General features: G+C 32.6%; 3 protein-coding genes across 3 annotated transcripts; 1 reads left to right on the top strand and 2 right to left on the bottom strand.

The window, feature by feature from the left end:
- Nucleotides 1-1734: 1734 nt before the first annotated feature.
- Nucleotides 1735-3187, bottom strand: LOC130805757 (uncharacterized). Its single transcript, XM_057670542.1, has 2 exons — nt 1904-3187; nt 1735-1809 (listed from the first exon to the last, which is right to left on the bottom strand). The coding sequence occupies exons 1-2, from the start codon at nt 3185-3187 to the stop codon at nt 1735-1737; spliced, it is 1359 nt and encodes a 452-aa protein (XP_057526525.1).
- Nucleotides 3188-5232: 2045 nt separating this feature from the next.
- On the top strand, nt 5233-8000 carry LOC130806499 (ATP-dependent Clp protease proteolytic subunit 6, chloroplastic-like). Its single transcript, XM_057671611.1, has 4 exons — nt 5233-5788; nt 5884-5937; nt 6493-6585; nt 7791-8000. Exons 1-4 carry the CDS (start codon nt 5729-5731, stop codon nt 7836-7838), a joined length of 255 nt encoding a protein of 84 aa, XP_057527594.1. The 5' UTR covers nt 5233-5728; the 3' UTR covers nt 7839-8000.
- A 472-nt stretch (nt 8001-8472) lies between these two features.
- Nucleotides 8473-10177, bottom strand: LOC130806498 (organ-specific protein S2-like). Its single transcript, XM_057671610.1, has 2 exons — nt 10102-10177; nt 8473-9003 (listed from the first exon to the last, which is right to left on the bottom strand). The coding sequence occupies exons 1-2, from the start codon at nt 10150-10152 to the stop codon at nt 8656-8658; spliced, it is 399 nt and encodes a 132-aa protein (XP_057527593.1). The 5' UTR covers nt 10153-10177; the 3' UTR covers nt 8473-8655.
- Between the last annotated feature and the right edge of the window lie 6199 nt (nt 10178-16376).

The following is a 16376-nucleotide window of genomic DNA, read 5'->3' as shown; positions in this document are numbered from 1 at the left end:
CACCTGAATTTTGTGTTTCCCTATTTTCTGACCTATCACTGGTGTGGAAACGGAAACCATTTACAATATATGCTGTGTAACGCCCTACAACTCTAGAAGGACCACAAACCAAATTGTACAAGTCTTTATCACAGCGTCCAAGTTTATAAATTTTTTGTACCTAAATGAACAAATGTTAACATACTTTATTAGCAAAATGGCTTACTGGACAAACTTAAGAAGGAAACCATTTACAATGTATTACTTAAAAGCTTTCTTACTTGATTTTTTATCCATTTGGAAAATTGTTCTTTGTGCCTCCGTTCTACATTTCTTGGACATTCCTTCTCCAATTCCAACTTATGTTTTCTATGACACCATATAAAAACAAATAAATGTGGCTTCTATAGCCTAAAATATACTACACAATTCAAACTAATTAAACATAAGGAATAAAAATGGCTTACTGAACAAACTTAAGAAGTGGATCGTAGTTTTGAAGAATATAAAAATGGATTTGATCACACTCTAGATGATCTAGATGTTTTGGTGTACTCCCCCCAATGGTATGTCCAAGTGGTCTAAAAACCTCAAGGTTTGATTTTAATGTATCCTCTTCTATATCTTCATCGTCATTTCTTACTTTGCGATTGAATTTAGTGTCAATGTCACTCATGTATCTAGAGCAGAATGTTAAGCACTTATCTGCCAAATAACCTTCAGCAATGCAACCTTCTGGATGTGCTCGATTTCGAATATATGATTTTAATGTTCGGAGATACCTAATAGAATAAGCCGTGTTATGTTAGTATTTGAATAATTGACAAACATGCATGAGTATATTTCTTAAAGAAAAAGTATACCTCTCAATAGGATACATCCACCGATATCGAACTGGTCTAGCAATTTTTGCCTCAGTTGCCAGATGTACAACTAAATGCACCATAACATCAAAAAAGGCCGGTGGAAATATCATTTCCAACTTGCATAAGGTGTAAGGAATTTTTTTTTCAAGTTCTTCCAATTGACCAACACTTATGTTTTTAGAGCAAAGGTATCGGAAAAAAAAACTAAGTTCAACCAAAGGGTCATAAACCTCTTTAGGTAAAAACCCACGAAGTGCAAGGGGAAGCAACTTCTCTATAAAAACATGATGGTCATGGCTCTTCAAACATGATATCTTTTTTCCATTATCTTTAACACAACGAGAAATGTTTGATAGATATCCATCGGGAGATTTCATTTTTGCAAACATACGACATATGGAAACCTTGGCATCTGACCTCAATGTATATATAGCAATAGGAACACGCACCTTACCATCAACCACTTTAGGATGTAACTTATCTCTGATTTTCATCTTCACCAAATCCAATCGAGCCTTCAAAGTATCTTTGTTTTTGCCTTGTATGCTCATTAAAGTACCCAAGATATTATCAGAGACATTTTTCTCAATATGCATAACATCCAAGTTATGACGAACTTTTAATTTCCTCCAATAAGGCAAGCTAAAGAAAATGCTTTTCTTTTTCCACCCAAACAAGCTATTAGAAGCATCCCTTTTTCTTTTGTTCCCTACAATCTTCCCATATTTTGCTTGTGAGAATCGGCTATAATGTTGTAATACATCATCCCCACTCAATGGAACTGGTGCAACACCTTTTTCAATTTTACCGTCAAAAGAATTGGCATCATTTCTCCACTTATGATTCATTGGAAGCCAACGTCGATGCCCTAAATAACCACCCTTATGCATCAACGAAGTCCGTTTAGTTTCCTTATGACAACATGGACAAGCGTAATAACCTTTGGTAGACCATCCAGACAAATCTGCATACGCAGGAAAGTCATTGATAGTTCACAGTAGTGATGCACGCAAGATGAAATTTGTTTTAGAGTAAGCATCATAGGTTTCAACACCAACCTCCCAAAGCTCCTTTAACTCCTCAATAAGTGGTTGGAGGTAGACGTCCATATTAATTCCCGGACTTGTTGGACCTGGTACTAGTAAAGATAGCATAAATGAATAAGGTTTCATGCATAACCAAGGAGGAAAATTATAAGGGATAAGAACTACTGGCCATATGCTATGTTGTGAATTATTGAAAGGCTGAAAGCCATCACAAGCTAGTCCAAGTCTAACATTTCGCACCTCTTTAGCAAATTCACTATATTCTTCATCAAATGATTTCCATGCAAAGGAGTCAGATGGATGTCTCATTGTATCATCCAACCCACTCGCATTGTCATCCTCCAAAAAGGTATCATCCTCCTCTTCCCTAGAAAGGGCATCATCATCTATAATCCTATCACAATCATTCACTTTAGTAGCATCCCTTTCTTTGTGCCAACGCATGTCTTTGGATGTCTTTCTACACATGTACAACCTTTGTAGCCTAGGCTTCAATGGAAAATATCTTAGCACTTTTCTAGAAACCTTTACCCCCTTAGAAGAGCCTTCTTTTTCTTGTTTCCACCTTGATAAACCACAAGTGGGACACTCAATCAATTTTTCATGCTCTTTCCAAAAAAGAATACAATCATTTTCACAAGCATCAATTTTACAATAATCAAGCCCCAAGTCTTTAATGAGTTTCTTAGCCTCGTAATAAGAAGTTGGAAGGTAAGCGCCATAGCCTTGACGTTCTAATTGGAGTAAACTATCAAAAGATTTATCAGACCAATTATTCAAAACCTTTAAATGTAATAATTTAACAATATATGACAACTTAGACATTGTTGTGCCATGCATTGTTAATGGTTCTTGGTACTCCTCTAAAAGTTTGAAAAACTTTTTTGCATTTGCATTAGGTTTCTCATACTCCTCAACAATATTTAAAGCCTCTTGAGAACTCCCAACATTCATAGCACCAACTCCACAAGCATCTTGCAACATTGTGAAACCACTATCAGTGTCATTGGACTCATTAACATCATCCCCTTCACCTGATTCAACTAATTCTTCCCCGTGAAGTTCCCAAAAAGTGTACTTCTCATACATTCCACTCTTAAGCAAGTCTAATCTTACATCACATTTTGTTTTAAGAAATATATTGCGACAATAATTACAAGGACACCTAATAGTAGTACTATCTCGATCATCTTCTCTTACTTTGGAAAGAGAAAAATTTAGAAACTCATCAACACCATTTACATAATCAATAGATGAACGATCTTTTACTTTGACCCATGCCTTATTCAAAATCATTTCCTATATTTAAAGTTTATAATAATTAGATTATATAACATTCAATAATATCACCAAGAACTCCTTATAATATTGTTAACAATTCATACAAGAACAAGAACAATTTAACAACTTGTAGAAGAATTTAATTTCGATTTGTTCGTAAAACAATTTAACGATTCAAAAAGAACAAGAACAATTTAAATTTTTGAAAGAAACACAAGAATAATTTAACAATTTTTCTTTTACTTACTTTTGCTTTAATCTTATCATTTAGAACTTCAATTTTGAAGTAACTCCATCAATTTTTCTTAGCATTACTTTGAAAGAATCTCACATTTCAAAACGCAAGTAATTAGAAAACGCAAGTAAATCCAGAAAAACGCAAGTAATTTCCAATACACATACATAAATCTTATAATTAGAACAAAGCCCAACAAAAAGGCAAAATCTTCAGTACAACCCAACATTTCAAACTGATGAAATACACATACATTAATCTGATAATTACAACAAAGCCCAAGAAATTCAAAGAACAAGCCATAAATTAAAATCAACAAGAAACAAGAACAACAACTTTAAAGAAAACGAAATTCATACCGAAAATCAGTACAACCCAACATTTCAAACTGATGAAATACACATACATTAATCTGATAATTACAACAAAGCCCAAGAAATTCAAAGAACAAGCCATAAATTGAAATCAACAAGAAACAAGAACAACAAATTCAAACAAAACGAAAGGCAAACCGAAAATCAGTACAACCTAACATTTCAAACACATGAAATACACATACATTAATCTGATAATTACAACAAAGCCCAAGAAATTCAAAGAACAAGCCATAAATTGAAATCAACAAGAAACAAGAACAACCAATTTTACAGAAAATGAACGCCAAAATAAAATTAAAACTACCTGCTGTCGTGGGTTCAAAGGCGGCTGAAGGGTAGCTTGGCGGCAACACCGGCTGAAAAGCAGCAGTTCTTCCGATGTGCAGGCGGCGGCAGTGGCTTACCTCCGGTGTGCGGCGGTGTGCGGGATTAGGGCTTGTGAGGAATCGGGTTTGTGAGGGAGGGAATGGGCGCTGGATAATCGAACTGGTCTGGCAGCACCGGCTGAAAAGCAGCTGTTCCTCCGATGTGCAGGCGGCGGCAGTGGCTTACCTCCGGTGTGCGGCGGTGTGCGGGATTAGGGCTTGTGAGGAATCGGGTTTGTGAGGGAGGGAATGGGCGCTGGATAATGTGGAATGGGCGAAGGAGGAAGGGTACGTAATTTGTGAGGGATTGGGTGAGTTTTGAGAGGGAAAATAAAAAAAAAAAAAGATTATTAGTATATGGTCTTTTGCAACGACTTTATTGTATCCGTATTTTTAAATATTTTTCGCAACAACATATACTGTTACGAATTATTTATTTAATTTTAACAACAACAATGTTTGTTGCAAAAAATTGGGTTACATGGGGAAACTACAAAAAAGGGTGGGAAAATTTTTTTTTTTTTTTGGCAACGACTATTTAGCAACAACAATGGATTTTGCAACAACTTATATTTTTCGCAACGAAAAAAATTTAGTCGTTGCTAAAACTTGTTGCTAAAAACAAGTTTTCTTGTAGTGATAAGTGCCATACATATTACCAAGAACCCTGTATTCCATGAACGTACCAAGCACATTGACATAGATTGTCACTTCACTAGAGACAAGGTTCTAGAGGGACTTCTTCAGCTGACATATCTACCAACCAAGAATCAATTGGCTGACGTTCTGACTAAGATTTTGCCCTCTCACCAGCATTATCCGTTGATGAGCAAACTAGGCATGTCATCCATCCCTAGTTTGAGGGGGCATGTCATCCATCCCTAGTTTGGGGGGGTGTTAATGATATTAGATATACTCCTAAGAGCTCTAATAAAAGATGATATAAATACATGTTCTTAGTCTTTGTAAAGTTTAGTTTTTCCTTTCTTTTCTTAGTCTTTCCTTGATATATATATATCTCTTACTCTTGTATGACATTTAACCTCTCTTCTTCTTTTTCTTTAATCTCAATAACATTGTTTTTCTTCTTCTGCATTTTTTGTTTGATCATATCACAAATGGACTATGCTTCAATATTCATCATTTATGACTGCATGTCTTGGATAAGTTGCCCAAGATTATCTAGCATTTTTTTTGGATTTATTTGGTTTTATGCATGTCATAGTATGCTACCCAGCAAATATGGAATTGGAGGACCAATTTCAACACCTAGATAAAAACTTGAGGTGTTAGAGCTGGATGACTGGATCCATTATTTGATGAATACGAGTCTCCGAAAAACCTATTAACCCTACTTCGCATCGGACTTTTCTAGTCACTAGCTCCTTCCTCTTTTCAAAGTTCCACCTAGAGTGTGACCACTTTGGGTTTTCGTAAATCGTAAGAGTTCTTGAAAGCTTCTGCTAACATAGTAAGCTGTTTTTTTAAAAATTTTCAGATAAAGCCAAAAGTCGGGACAGTTTGTTTCGGTGTTGCGGCAAGTCAAGGTGCGCTTCTCCTAGCTGGTGGAGAAAAGGGGATGCGCTATGCAATGCCAAATTCACGCGTAATGATCCATCAGCCACAGAGTGGATGTGGAGTATGAACTTATTTCTCATAACTTAGCTGTGAACATTACATTATTTTAGCTATTTTAAATTACTGCTTGAGCTTGATGTTGCGTGTTTCCTGTAGGGTCACGTTGAGGACGTTAGGCGCCAAGTGAATGAAGCAGTTCAATCTCGCTATGTTAGTATCAAATCTTCAATCCTTTTGAACTTTCAAGCAAGCATTACAAAATTTGTGTTTGCTTCTACTCCGCATACACACAAAACTTTTGTACCTGCGGGCTTGAACTGAATTAATCCATTTTAAATCATTTGTTTCTAATGAGTGTGGATTAGCTGTGAGACGTATGCATATGACCTAAAACACACTTCCTCCATTCTTTTTTACTTGCACCGAAACTAACTTTCACTATTCATTATTTGAAGTATTTTGCATATTGCAGCCGTTACACGAATAAAAAACAGTCATGTTAAATCTTGTTTTATTATCTCGTCGCTTATTTTCATGATGTTAAATTTTTTATAATTTTAAGTTATTTATAACTCTAGATATAAACAATTCAACAAACACATTGACATGTGACAAAAATATTTTGGTGCAAGTAAATAAAAACGAAGGAAGTAAATGATTTACTTGTACATATGAAGAGTTTACTGAGTTATAGTGCTTTTACTGAGACTAGCCCTGTTTGTTGCTTGAAGGAACTAATCTTTTTTCCCGGTGGGTGTGTTGCAGAAAATTGACAAAATGTACGCTGCATTCACTGGTCAACCGCTTGAGAAAGTACAGCAATACACAGAGAGAGATCGTTTCTTATCAGTGACGGAGGTAATGTCAAGCAAGTTACTCCTTTTGCCCCCATGAAATTATACCCATGTTTGTAGCCGTAATTTTAATTTGTAGCTTAAGATTAAAACAAAGTAGATGGAAGTAACGAGTGATTGAGAAGAAAAGAAAAATAAGTTTGTGGATAGGATTATAAGAAAGGGAGTGCGACCATTGCTAAAAAAGGAAATGGTGCAATGTAAATGGGACAAACTAAAAGGAAGCTTAGCTTTTTTAGACTAAAACAGGTTTAACATCAAGAGGACCAATACTTGGTCCATCACCGGGGATATGGAAACCTGGGCTTACATGAATGGGTTTGCATGAAAGTATTTGTCACGTCTCATACTATTTGCAAGTGGCTGTCCATTCATTCCCTGCAACCTGCCCGAGACATAAAGGAAAGTGTTTTGCAATGTACTTCATTTGGAATCATTTTGCATATTTATCACTGCACTAACTGAAATTGGCAAACCACCTCTGTATCCAATCTGCATTTTAGTCATGGCTAGGGGTGTTCAAAGGGCCGCATATGGGTCGTGTCGGGCTTAAGCAAATATGGGCCAGGGATAAGGACTCTGTAAACTTAATATGGACTTTACATGGGTCTGACTTTTGACCCAGTCCGTTTTTATTACTAAAAATTATTATAATCCCATTGATCAATTTATAATAATTAAATTGTAGAAACGTTTACAATCCCCATTAGCATTGTCATTTATAGTAATTAATTCATCCATCAATTGTGCTTCATACAAAGGCCATTTCCGACCCTTATTAAGTTCTTTTATAGTAAAGCCCATTTTTTAGCTGACCCATTTTTAGCCCGGCCCTTATAAAACCCTTCTAAAAATGGGCCGGATTATGGCTCAAAATGGGTCTCGGTCAATTGAACACCCCTTGTCATGGCTTATGAATGTTAAGAGGTGGAAAACTAATCAACCTGTTTGAGTTTTTGTTACTCACGACAATTTTTGAGTTTATCCCGTAACCATTTGCTTTAATTAGCTTCCGAAGGAAATTCTAATTGCCATGTATAAATCTAATATGCAACTATTCGGTTGGGTGATATCCTTTGCTCTTCCACGAAAAACCGAGCAAATTCAAGAGGAACATTTTGTATGCATGCTTTGTTAATTGAAATAATGTTTGCGGCTTTTCTTACTCGACACATACCGGAGTCCTGACCGCTCTTTCTTCTTTTGTAGGCAATGGAGTTCGGTCTCATAGACGGCATTTTGGAAACCGAGTATTGATAATCTTGTTTTTAATGCATTTGGGATTGTGTTACATATTTCTTGTAGCTGTGTTGTATGGGTTCAGTAGCATTGTGAACAACTTCTGACACTAATTTTGAAGGGAGTCCTGGACATTGTATTTGTACATTTTAAATAGGAATTATATTCAATTTTACTCCACCCATTTCTGGTAATTGCTCCTCAAGTACAAGGCAGATATTCATTCCATTGTTTTCCAGATTATTGTTACATTTATTTTGTTCTACATTATTGATCTTATTTAGACCCCAATCTTTTAGGATTAATGCTCTGAGATTATTGTTGATCATTAGCATGATTTCCTAAATTTGCATAAGGAAGGTGTTCATTCGGGTTATCGGGTCGATTTTGGGTTAGATGTTTCGGGTCGGTTCAAAATTGGGTCTTGTGTCCATATTGATTTTTACATAATTGTAATTTCATTTTTACGTTGGGTTGAATCGGGTTCGGTTACAAGTTCGGGTCAACGGGTTTGTTGGGAAAACACCTCTATGCAAAACCGGCAAATATGGGTTTCCCGCCATTTCTATCACGGGTAAAGCTAGAGAATCACGTACATGCAAGAGGGAAAGGAAATTAATCCTTCCCTTTGACGGTAAGAATCAAAGCCATGTCACAAAGGTGAACGGAAAAACCGTCAAACCAAACTTTATTTTTCAAACTAGAGAGTACATTGGAAACTGATCTTAATTAGATTCGAACTGAAATCAGTAACCCTATATAGGTCTCTCACACACATTAAAATGCAACAAACAAAACCTAAAATGCACAAATTAAAAAACCCTAATTCCCAAAATTAATCACTATAAGAAGTAACATTGGGAATTGGTTCAAATTCATCAGCAAAAATCTTCTTTGATGCATCTTGTTTTTGGGATTTGACCTGATTTGGATTGGCATCATCATGATATGCAGAAATATTAGGGATTGGTTCAAATTCACTAGAAATTAACTTTTTTGAATCATCATGGTAAGCAGAAACATTAGGGATTGGTTCAAATTCTTTGATGAAATCCTTAATTGCTTCTTCTTGGTATGATCTTTGATTTATGAATAGTTTAAGTGCTTCTGGTATAGGCTGTCCATTCATCATGTTTCCCCAATACTTTTTTAGGTCTTTCCTCCCCTCAGTGGGGCCTGCAAGCTGTTCAACATTTATATAACATGAATTAGGACGGTCTAAAAATATACAATAATTTTTTAATCGAGTAGCTTTTGTATGAGACTGTCTCACGGTAAGACAAGTTCGAAGCGACTCTTATAAACAATTACACAAATTCTTTTGTAAGACGGTCTCACCGTGAGAAGTTCTTCATACATGGGCTCAATAGTCATCTAATATAATTATTAATATATGGACTCCTTGTTTTTAGGTCGTCTCACCAAGAGACAGTCTCTCACAAAAGTAGCTTAAACAATTAAAGTGGATGATTTGATTATTTTTTTAGGATTACAGGGCAAGCTGAAGGAATAGAAAGACTATGTAAGAATCAATATTGGACTTTATCGACTATGTCGGAATCAATACTAGACTTTATTTAGGTATGTTTTAGTTAATTTAATTAGATTATTTAGCCCAATTTAAAACTGCAGAATAGTAAGATCCTTTTAAATAAGAATTTATTTGTGTAAGTATAATTTTTTTAAAAGAAAATAAAAATTGGCCTAATTAAACACAAAACATTATAAACTAATATAAAATAAGCCCCTAAATTTATAAGAACTAGTGGGTCAATACCTTAGACAATACTTATAAAGCCATCATAAACCTATCCATGGGCATGAAAATAGCTTATAGTAGACGACAAGTACAATGCCAAAGAATCTATTTGAGTAATACAATCATGTAAGATCCTAAATTTAGTTGGAGTAAGTATTAATTAATTCATGTAAGATCCTAAATTTCATTTTTATTTAATTTTCTCAGCCTAAAATAAAGAAAATATATTTGAATAATACACTTAATATAAGAAAAGGTTACATAAGAAAATACTTTTTTTTGGAATTATTCCTATTGTTATTTTTAATAATCCAGGTAAGAAAATACACTAAAATAAAGTATCAACTGTTATTTTTAATAATGAGGATAAAACATTCTTACTGAACTAGCTAATTGATAAGTAATCTATTTAAGTAGATATTAATAAATAATAATAATAATAATAATAATAATAATAATAATAATAATAATAATAATAATAATAATATTCTATTACTTTGTTGTATAATAATAATTGCTTACCAAGATAATTGAGAGTAGAAAAGTAAAGAAAATTTTCAAGTAGGGTTCCATATCTGAAATACACAAGTTTTGAAATGACTATGTTATTACTTCATTCTCCTTCCTTTATATAAAACAAAGAACATATTAAATGACAAACAACAAATAGTAAAATAAATTAAATGATTCATCATCCAATGTAGCAGACAATCAAAATAATCTTGTAATATAATATTATAATAATTAAGGCAGATTCATAACTCGAATTATAAGGTAATAATTTTTAGAATGATTTGTTTAACTAGTGTTGGAAAATTAAAAAATTCCTAATTTGGAGTTGACCAAAATTTATTTTCCAAACTAGTGTTCATTAACAAAAAAATTAATTAACTTTATTTGATTGTGGTTTGGAAAGTTCCAAACCTATTAAACCTATTATATCCCTTCCAAGCAAAACTAAACTAAAATTAAATTAATTCCAATTCCAACAGCAAGCCTATTTATTTTCTCAAATTCCTAAACTAAACGTCAGTAAGACTGACGACAGAGTACTTGAAGAGACTGATGACAACCACCATCCACGCCAACCTCTGCCTTTCCACCACAGCCGCCACCTATACCAATCACCATAGTCTAAATCCACTGTTCTAATTGAGATTTTTTTTTCCAATGTGCAATTGAGGCTCTATTTTTGATTGATTTTCATCACAAGGATGATGCTAATAACAGATCACAAGGGTACGCTATCTTCGACAAACATCTTTACTGATTTTGATCTTTGGACTTGATTGAGATTTTTTGTTGTATGTAGAAGTATTTTTTAAGATATTTTACTCTTTCTTTAGACTTGTGGGATTTTTTTAATTTGTTAATGCATATATTTGCTTGACAAAACAACTTTATCCTCTTGCAGGTTTGGAATTACCAAACCAAAAAATGTAGCTCAGTAAAACTATTTTATTATATGAACACCATTTTGGGAATTATGTTTTAAAGAACACTAAAGTTGGAATTTTTTTTTATTTTTTAACCCCAATTAGGCAAATCACTCTAATTCCTAATTAATAATCACTGTCATTTATAAATCACCACAAAAAGACAAAGAAAAAAATAATTGATAAATAAAATAAAAAAAGGCAAATTATAATTACGAAACTCATACTCTATCAAATCCTACAACATAAGAGTGATTTATTAACTTTATAAATCACCGTTATTTACTAAGACTTCCTCTTATAAAGGGGTAATATATAATAGCACTTACTTTACATAATTACATACATTATGCATATTACTATTTAGTTTTTTAATTTTATATTATATTACTATGTGTAATAATTAATTTTTCGTGGGATTTCTAACTTTATTTTTTTAAGCTAGCCTTCTGAGAAATCATCTTTTTGAGAGATGTGTTTCAGTCTCAATCTATTAAAGGTTAATGTTTTTTTTTTTTTTTTTTTAAGGCATGGGAAATTTACAACTATAATAAATATATTATATTAAATGAAAAAAATACTAAATTATATAAATGATATTAAAAGAGAGTTTAGATGTGTGGGTGTAATTAATAAAAGGAAAAATTACCTGAACTAATCCAACTTTATTTTGAATTTCCTACAATAATTCCACCTATTGATTAACCATAAATAATTCTAACTTTAGAGAGTATTTGCCTAGAGTAAACTTTGGTAACCTAATGACATGTTATAGAAGGTAGTTCACCAAAAAAGTAAACTGAAAATTAATTTAAAATTAGAGAAAAATTTTAACAATTTACATAAAAAATTCTAAATATTGAAAAAATCATAATTTTTTTTCAGATGTTTTTAAACTTTTGTATCGACATTTTATTTTAATTTATCTGTTTTTTTAAAAAATAAAACTTGTTATAGCAAGTCATCTGGTTACTGGGTTTACTCTAGGAAAATACCCCTCAAAGTTGGTATTATTCATGGTTAATCAATCGGTGAGATTATTGTAGGAAAATTATAAATAACTTGGTATTTTAGGTAATTTTTTCTTAATAAAAAGTGTTGAAACGCTTTTTCTAAATAAAGAAAATAATGCAAAATGAAAATACAACCCAAAATGAAATTTTTATTCAAATTCAAAAAGACTTAAATCCAAAACATGACATATGGAGTGATGATTTATGAACAAATGGACAATAATATCACAATATATACTATTTTTAGTAATTTATTTATAAATATATATGTAAATAACTTGACCCAATGGCTAATTAATTATTGTATTTGTCTTACCCTTCCTCCTATTCTAAATACAACTTGTCTTGTATGAGACTGTTTCACATGAGACGAGTCCATATAATTAATCCATTTCTTTAATTAATTACTTTAAGATCGTAAGTGATCGTTTTAAGGTTAGAAGTAATCACTCTAAGACTATAAAAAAATGATTATTTTTAAATTGTAAGTGATCAATTTAAGATTATAAGTGATCATTTTGAGACAAAAAGTATATATTGGCCAACCTAATAGAGATGGTCTCACCATGAGACCGTCTTATTTAAGAATTAGTATTCTAAATAAATGTTTAATTTTTAACATATTCATTTTAATTGTCATATTTTCTTATTTGATAATTGTTTCCTTTACTTTTGCTCTCATAAAATTCGATTATTTACATTATTATCATCATTAAATTATTACTTTTTTGGCTTACTTTTTTTTCATGTGGTCTCATGTGGTCCTTTGTTTTTCTTGAAATTGGTACATATCCAAAATTAGCCAATTAATCAGAATAGAAGGGAGTAATAATTTAGAGGTCGGTAGAAAATCGAGTCTTCTCTCGATTGGAGAACAAATACCATTTTTAAGGAAAATTTTGATTTTTGAAAACCCACCTAGCTCACCCCTTTTCTTAACTTACTTTATAATAAAAAATAAAAATAAGAAATAATTTTGAGAAAAATGTTATAAATATTGAAATCTTACCTGCTCCATTATCGGATGATATTTTAATTCATATTTTGTGCCCTACCTCGCACCATCTCTCAATGATTAGATATTCAATCACTTTCACTTGTAATATTTGCTAATTTTAAGGGCATGATTGATTTGAGAGACACTCGTGGTTTTCAAATAGGAGCAAAAAATTTATATTTTTAATGTTTTGAATTATAATAAATTTGGTAAAATGACTCATTTATTGTTATTCCCTTTTATTTATGTGAAGTTGCAGATAATGTTTAATACCAAGGGTAGCGAAAACAATATCTTTATTCATCATCTTCGTCATCATCAATTCATCATTATACCAAATATCTCGCCGAAAGCAGGGTCTGGTTGAGGGAAGGTGACGGACAATCCATACCCGTACTCCCTTTACATGAAGGACTAGAGGAAAGTGATCGATTTTACCCCTAAAAAGTAAGAGCCCTGTAAAATAGGTAAAAGGACACTCCCTGTATTCCACACAAGGCAGGGTCTGGGTGGGGTATTTTTTCCTGAAAGATGCGGACAAACCATTCTTGTCCCCTTCAAGGAGGAAATAAAGAGGATGTGTTATGTGTGCAGTCAAGAAAGCCCTCAGCTGATGCTTGTGCTCAGTATGGTTCAAATCCCAAACTGCTCAACGTGAAGATGCTTTATCCATTGAGCCACAAATGCTTTTGGTAAATTTAATTACTCAATATACAGTTAATAAAACATTTTATCATCAGTAACAAATGTATAGCGATGATAAGGTTATACGCATTTAATTACTCCAAACCTCATTTAACTAGAAGACATTTAATGATGTTGAAGTTATGATTGGCAGACATTTAATGTGTATCTCTTCGTTCTCGTTCGAAGATGATTCGATGGTATTCCCATATTTTACATCATGGTTGTTGTTGTGTCTAGGGGTGTTCGGAACTGGTTAGGCTTAAATATAATGGATCAGGTTGGATAAGGGCCCTTTAAATTTAATATGGAATTTCAATGGGCCAGGCTTTCAAAACCCAATCCAATCCGATCCATTTTCAACTTGGCCCTTATAAAACCCTTTTAAAAAATAGAGATTTTAAACTTTTGAATAAACATTTTGATGGTTGGAGTAGGTAGGTAAAAAACAAAGTTAAGTCTTTAGAGAAGGAAGATTAAGAATCGAAAAAGAATTCATAATAGATTCGTTTAATGATTTGAGTTAGAATATGGGCTCACTAAATCTTTTAGAGGAAGGCCCAGATGCAATCTGCCATGTTGGGCCAAATGCATACCCAAAGATAAGTGAAAATTTGAAAAAATAAGATTATTTAACAACTTTATTCAAAAAACAAGCTTCGTTCAAATTTTATTTCCTAAGTAAGCATCCTTGCCTCTAAACCTAGGCTTGGTGTATACTCGCACTTATTAACAACGAAATGAATGAAATGGTTAAAATTTTAGTCCAGGGTCAAGTCGTTGTTACTAACAGCGACTTCATGGTTGACTGGTCAAACTATTAAGTCGCTGTTACTTACATCGACTTCATGCGTTCCAAATTTCTGTTGAAGCTCCTTCTTCCTCATTTCACTTTACTTCGTTGAGAGCCTTAATAACCCACGAAATTCTCCATCTTCTTTCCACCATTAAAAATCAACTTCAATCCTTCAATTAATCTCATCAAATTTCAAGTTTGTACTACCAATTAGTTCCGTCATCTTACTACATTCACTTTAGTTATAATTTTTTTTTTTTTTTCTTTTTTCGAAAATTTAGGGTTTATATTTGTTCATGAAGTTTCAATTAAATGCAGGTTCATAAACTTGCAAATTACTACTCCTTGGTGATCTACAGCTTATTAAGGTACCTTTTTATTATAAATTTTTTAGTTTTTTTGTTTTTTAAAAGTATGTCATTTAAAGTGGTCATTTATACTTAAACTCTATAAATATGTCAAATGTACTTGTTATTTGCTATGATTTTCATAATGTGGTTTTGGTTTTGGTGATCTACAGCTTATTAAGGTACCTTTAATTTCCTCCCGTCCTTTATGGTTTTGGTTTCTTTAAGGGGTCGGAAATTTGAAATTAAAAAGGAATCAGTGATATTATAATTTGTTTTCTCATGGCCTTCTGGGCAGTTACAAGACATAAGGATAAAATAATCTGATGATGAGGTGGATGAGCGTCTTTGTGCACATAAGATACACTTAAATGTTTTAAGCATTTTAGAGTATCTTATTGATCACCAATTTAATAGTCTTGCCAGTGTATTGAAATGATAAGACTTAGATGAGATTCCAAATGAAGCTGACTTTGCATAGGTTACTGTTTTAATATTAATTGATGTGATAGGTGGTAAATTAAGTTTGGAGAGTTACTGAAGATAATGTGGTCCTAATAAAAATCAAGAGGTGTTTTAAAATTTAACAAAAAAAAAGACAATGAGTATGCGAATAGTTATAATTTGAGAGATGAATCGATATAATGGATTATGTCTTAAACGATTATTATACACAATCATTATTATGCGATAAAGAGAGTTAAATAATATTTGCACTTGTGTTAAGAAGAGTTTTAATTTGATGTTACTAAATCATTGGAGCGTAATAAGCATTTGATGAAAAGAATTTTGAAATTTTGACGTGTTTTAATACAAATGATTATGTTATAGTTGTTAGTTCTATGTTTCGCATTTTAGGTCGAACGGTGATTGACTCCCACTTGGTTGCGAAGGAATAATTGTAATGCATAATTTCAAGTGTTGCGTTATTTTTTTTTTGGCTTTGTGTTGTTGTACTTTAGTATAGTGTTAGGATTGTTAATGTAGCAGTCATATGTAGGCTGAACATGGTTTGGTCTAAACCGTAAACCAAACCGGACCAAACCGTAATTTAAATATTTGGTCTGGTCTACGGTCTAAATGGTCTGGTCCGGTTTTTTTTTTTTTAAATGGTTTACGGTCCGATCCCGGTTTTAAAATTTTAAAACCTAACCGGACCGGAAAACCGTATTAAAATCATATTTATACCTTGACTGCATCTGATCTCCCTAATTCTTCTGCAGATTTACCCATTTGTCTCTATAAATTCAACACAAATTTGAGAACACATAAACACATAAACCGAGAACAAACATCATCAATTAAAAATGCAAGTAGCTGAAATGCAAAGGCAGCTTGTTTTTACAACCTCCCTATTCAACGAGGTATAAATCATCTACTTTTCTCAAATTTTACCATTTTTTATGATTATTATTGAAATAATTGTTTAAAATTGAAATGGGTTTTTGATTTTTGAAGGGATATTTGGATAATCAATTTACACAGTTACAACAATTGCAAGATGAAAGCAACCCAGGATTTGTA

The sequence above is a fragment of the Amaranthus tricolor genome, chromosome 2, assembly GCF_026212465.1.
Source record: "Amaranthus tricolor cultivar Red isolate AtriRed21 chromosome 2, ASM2621246v1, whole genome shotgun sequence".
In the NCBI taxonomy this organism is placed as follows: Eukaryota; Viridiplantae; Streptophyta; class Magnoliopsida; order Caryophyllales; family Amaranthaceae; genus Amaranthus; species Amaranthus tricolor.
The sequence above is the reverse complement of the archived record's forward strand: the minus strand, read 5'-3'. Positions and strand labels throughout refer to the sequence as shown.

Excerpts from the sequence above, each read along its gene's own strand:
- LOC130806498 (XM_057671610.1), bottom strand. The coding sequence starts at position 10,152 with ATGGAACCCTACTTGAAAATTTTCTTTACTTTTCTACTCTCAATTATC. Across the intron at positions 9,004-10,101 it reads TTCTACTCTCAATTATCTTG|CTTGCAGGCCCCACTGAGGG; the intron begins GTAAGCAATTAT and ends AATGTTGAACAG.
- LOC130806499 (XM_057671611.1), top strand. The coding sequence starts at position 5,729 with ATGCGCTATGCAATGCCAAATTCACGCGTAATGATCCATCAGCCACAG. Across the intron at positions 5,789-5,883 it reads AGCCACAGAGTGGATGTGGA|GGTCACGTTGAGGACGTTAG; the intron begins GTATGAACTTAT and ends TGTTTCCTGTAG. Across the intron at positions 5,938-6,492 it reads AAGCAGTTCAATCTCGCTAT|AAAATTGACAAAATGTACGC; the intron begins GTTAGTATCAAA and ends GGTGTGTTGCAG.
- LOC130805757 (XM_057670542.1), bottom strand. The coding sequence starts at position 3,187 with ATGATTTTGAATAAGGCATGGGTCAAAGTAAAAGATCGTTCATCTATT. Across the intron at positions 1,810-1,903 it reads AGTTAAAGGAGCTTTGGGAG|ATTTGTCTGGATGGTCTACC; the intron begins GTTGGTGTTGAA and ends CTGCGTATGCAG.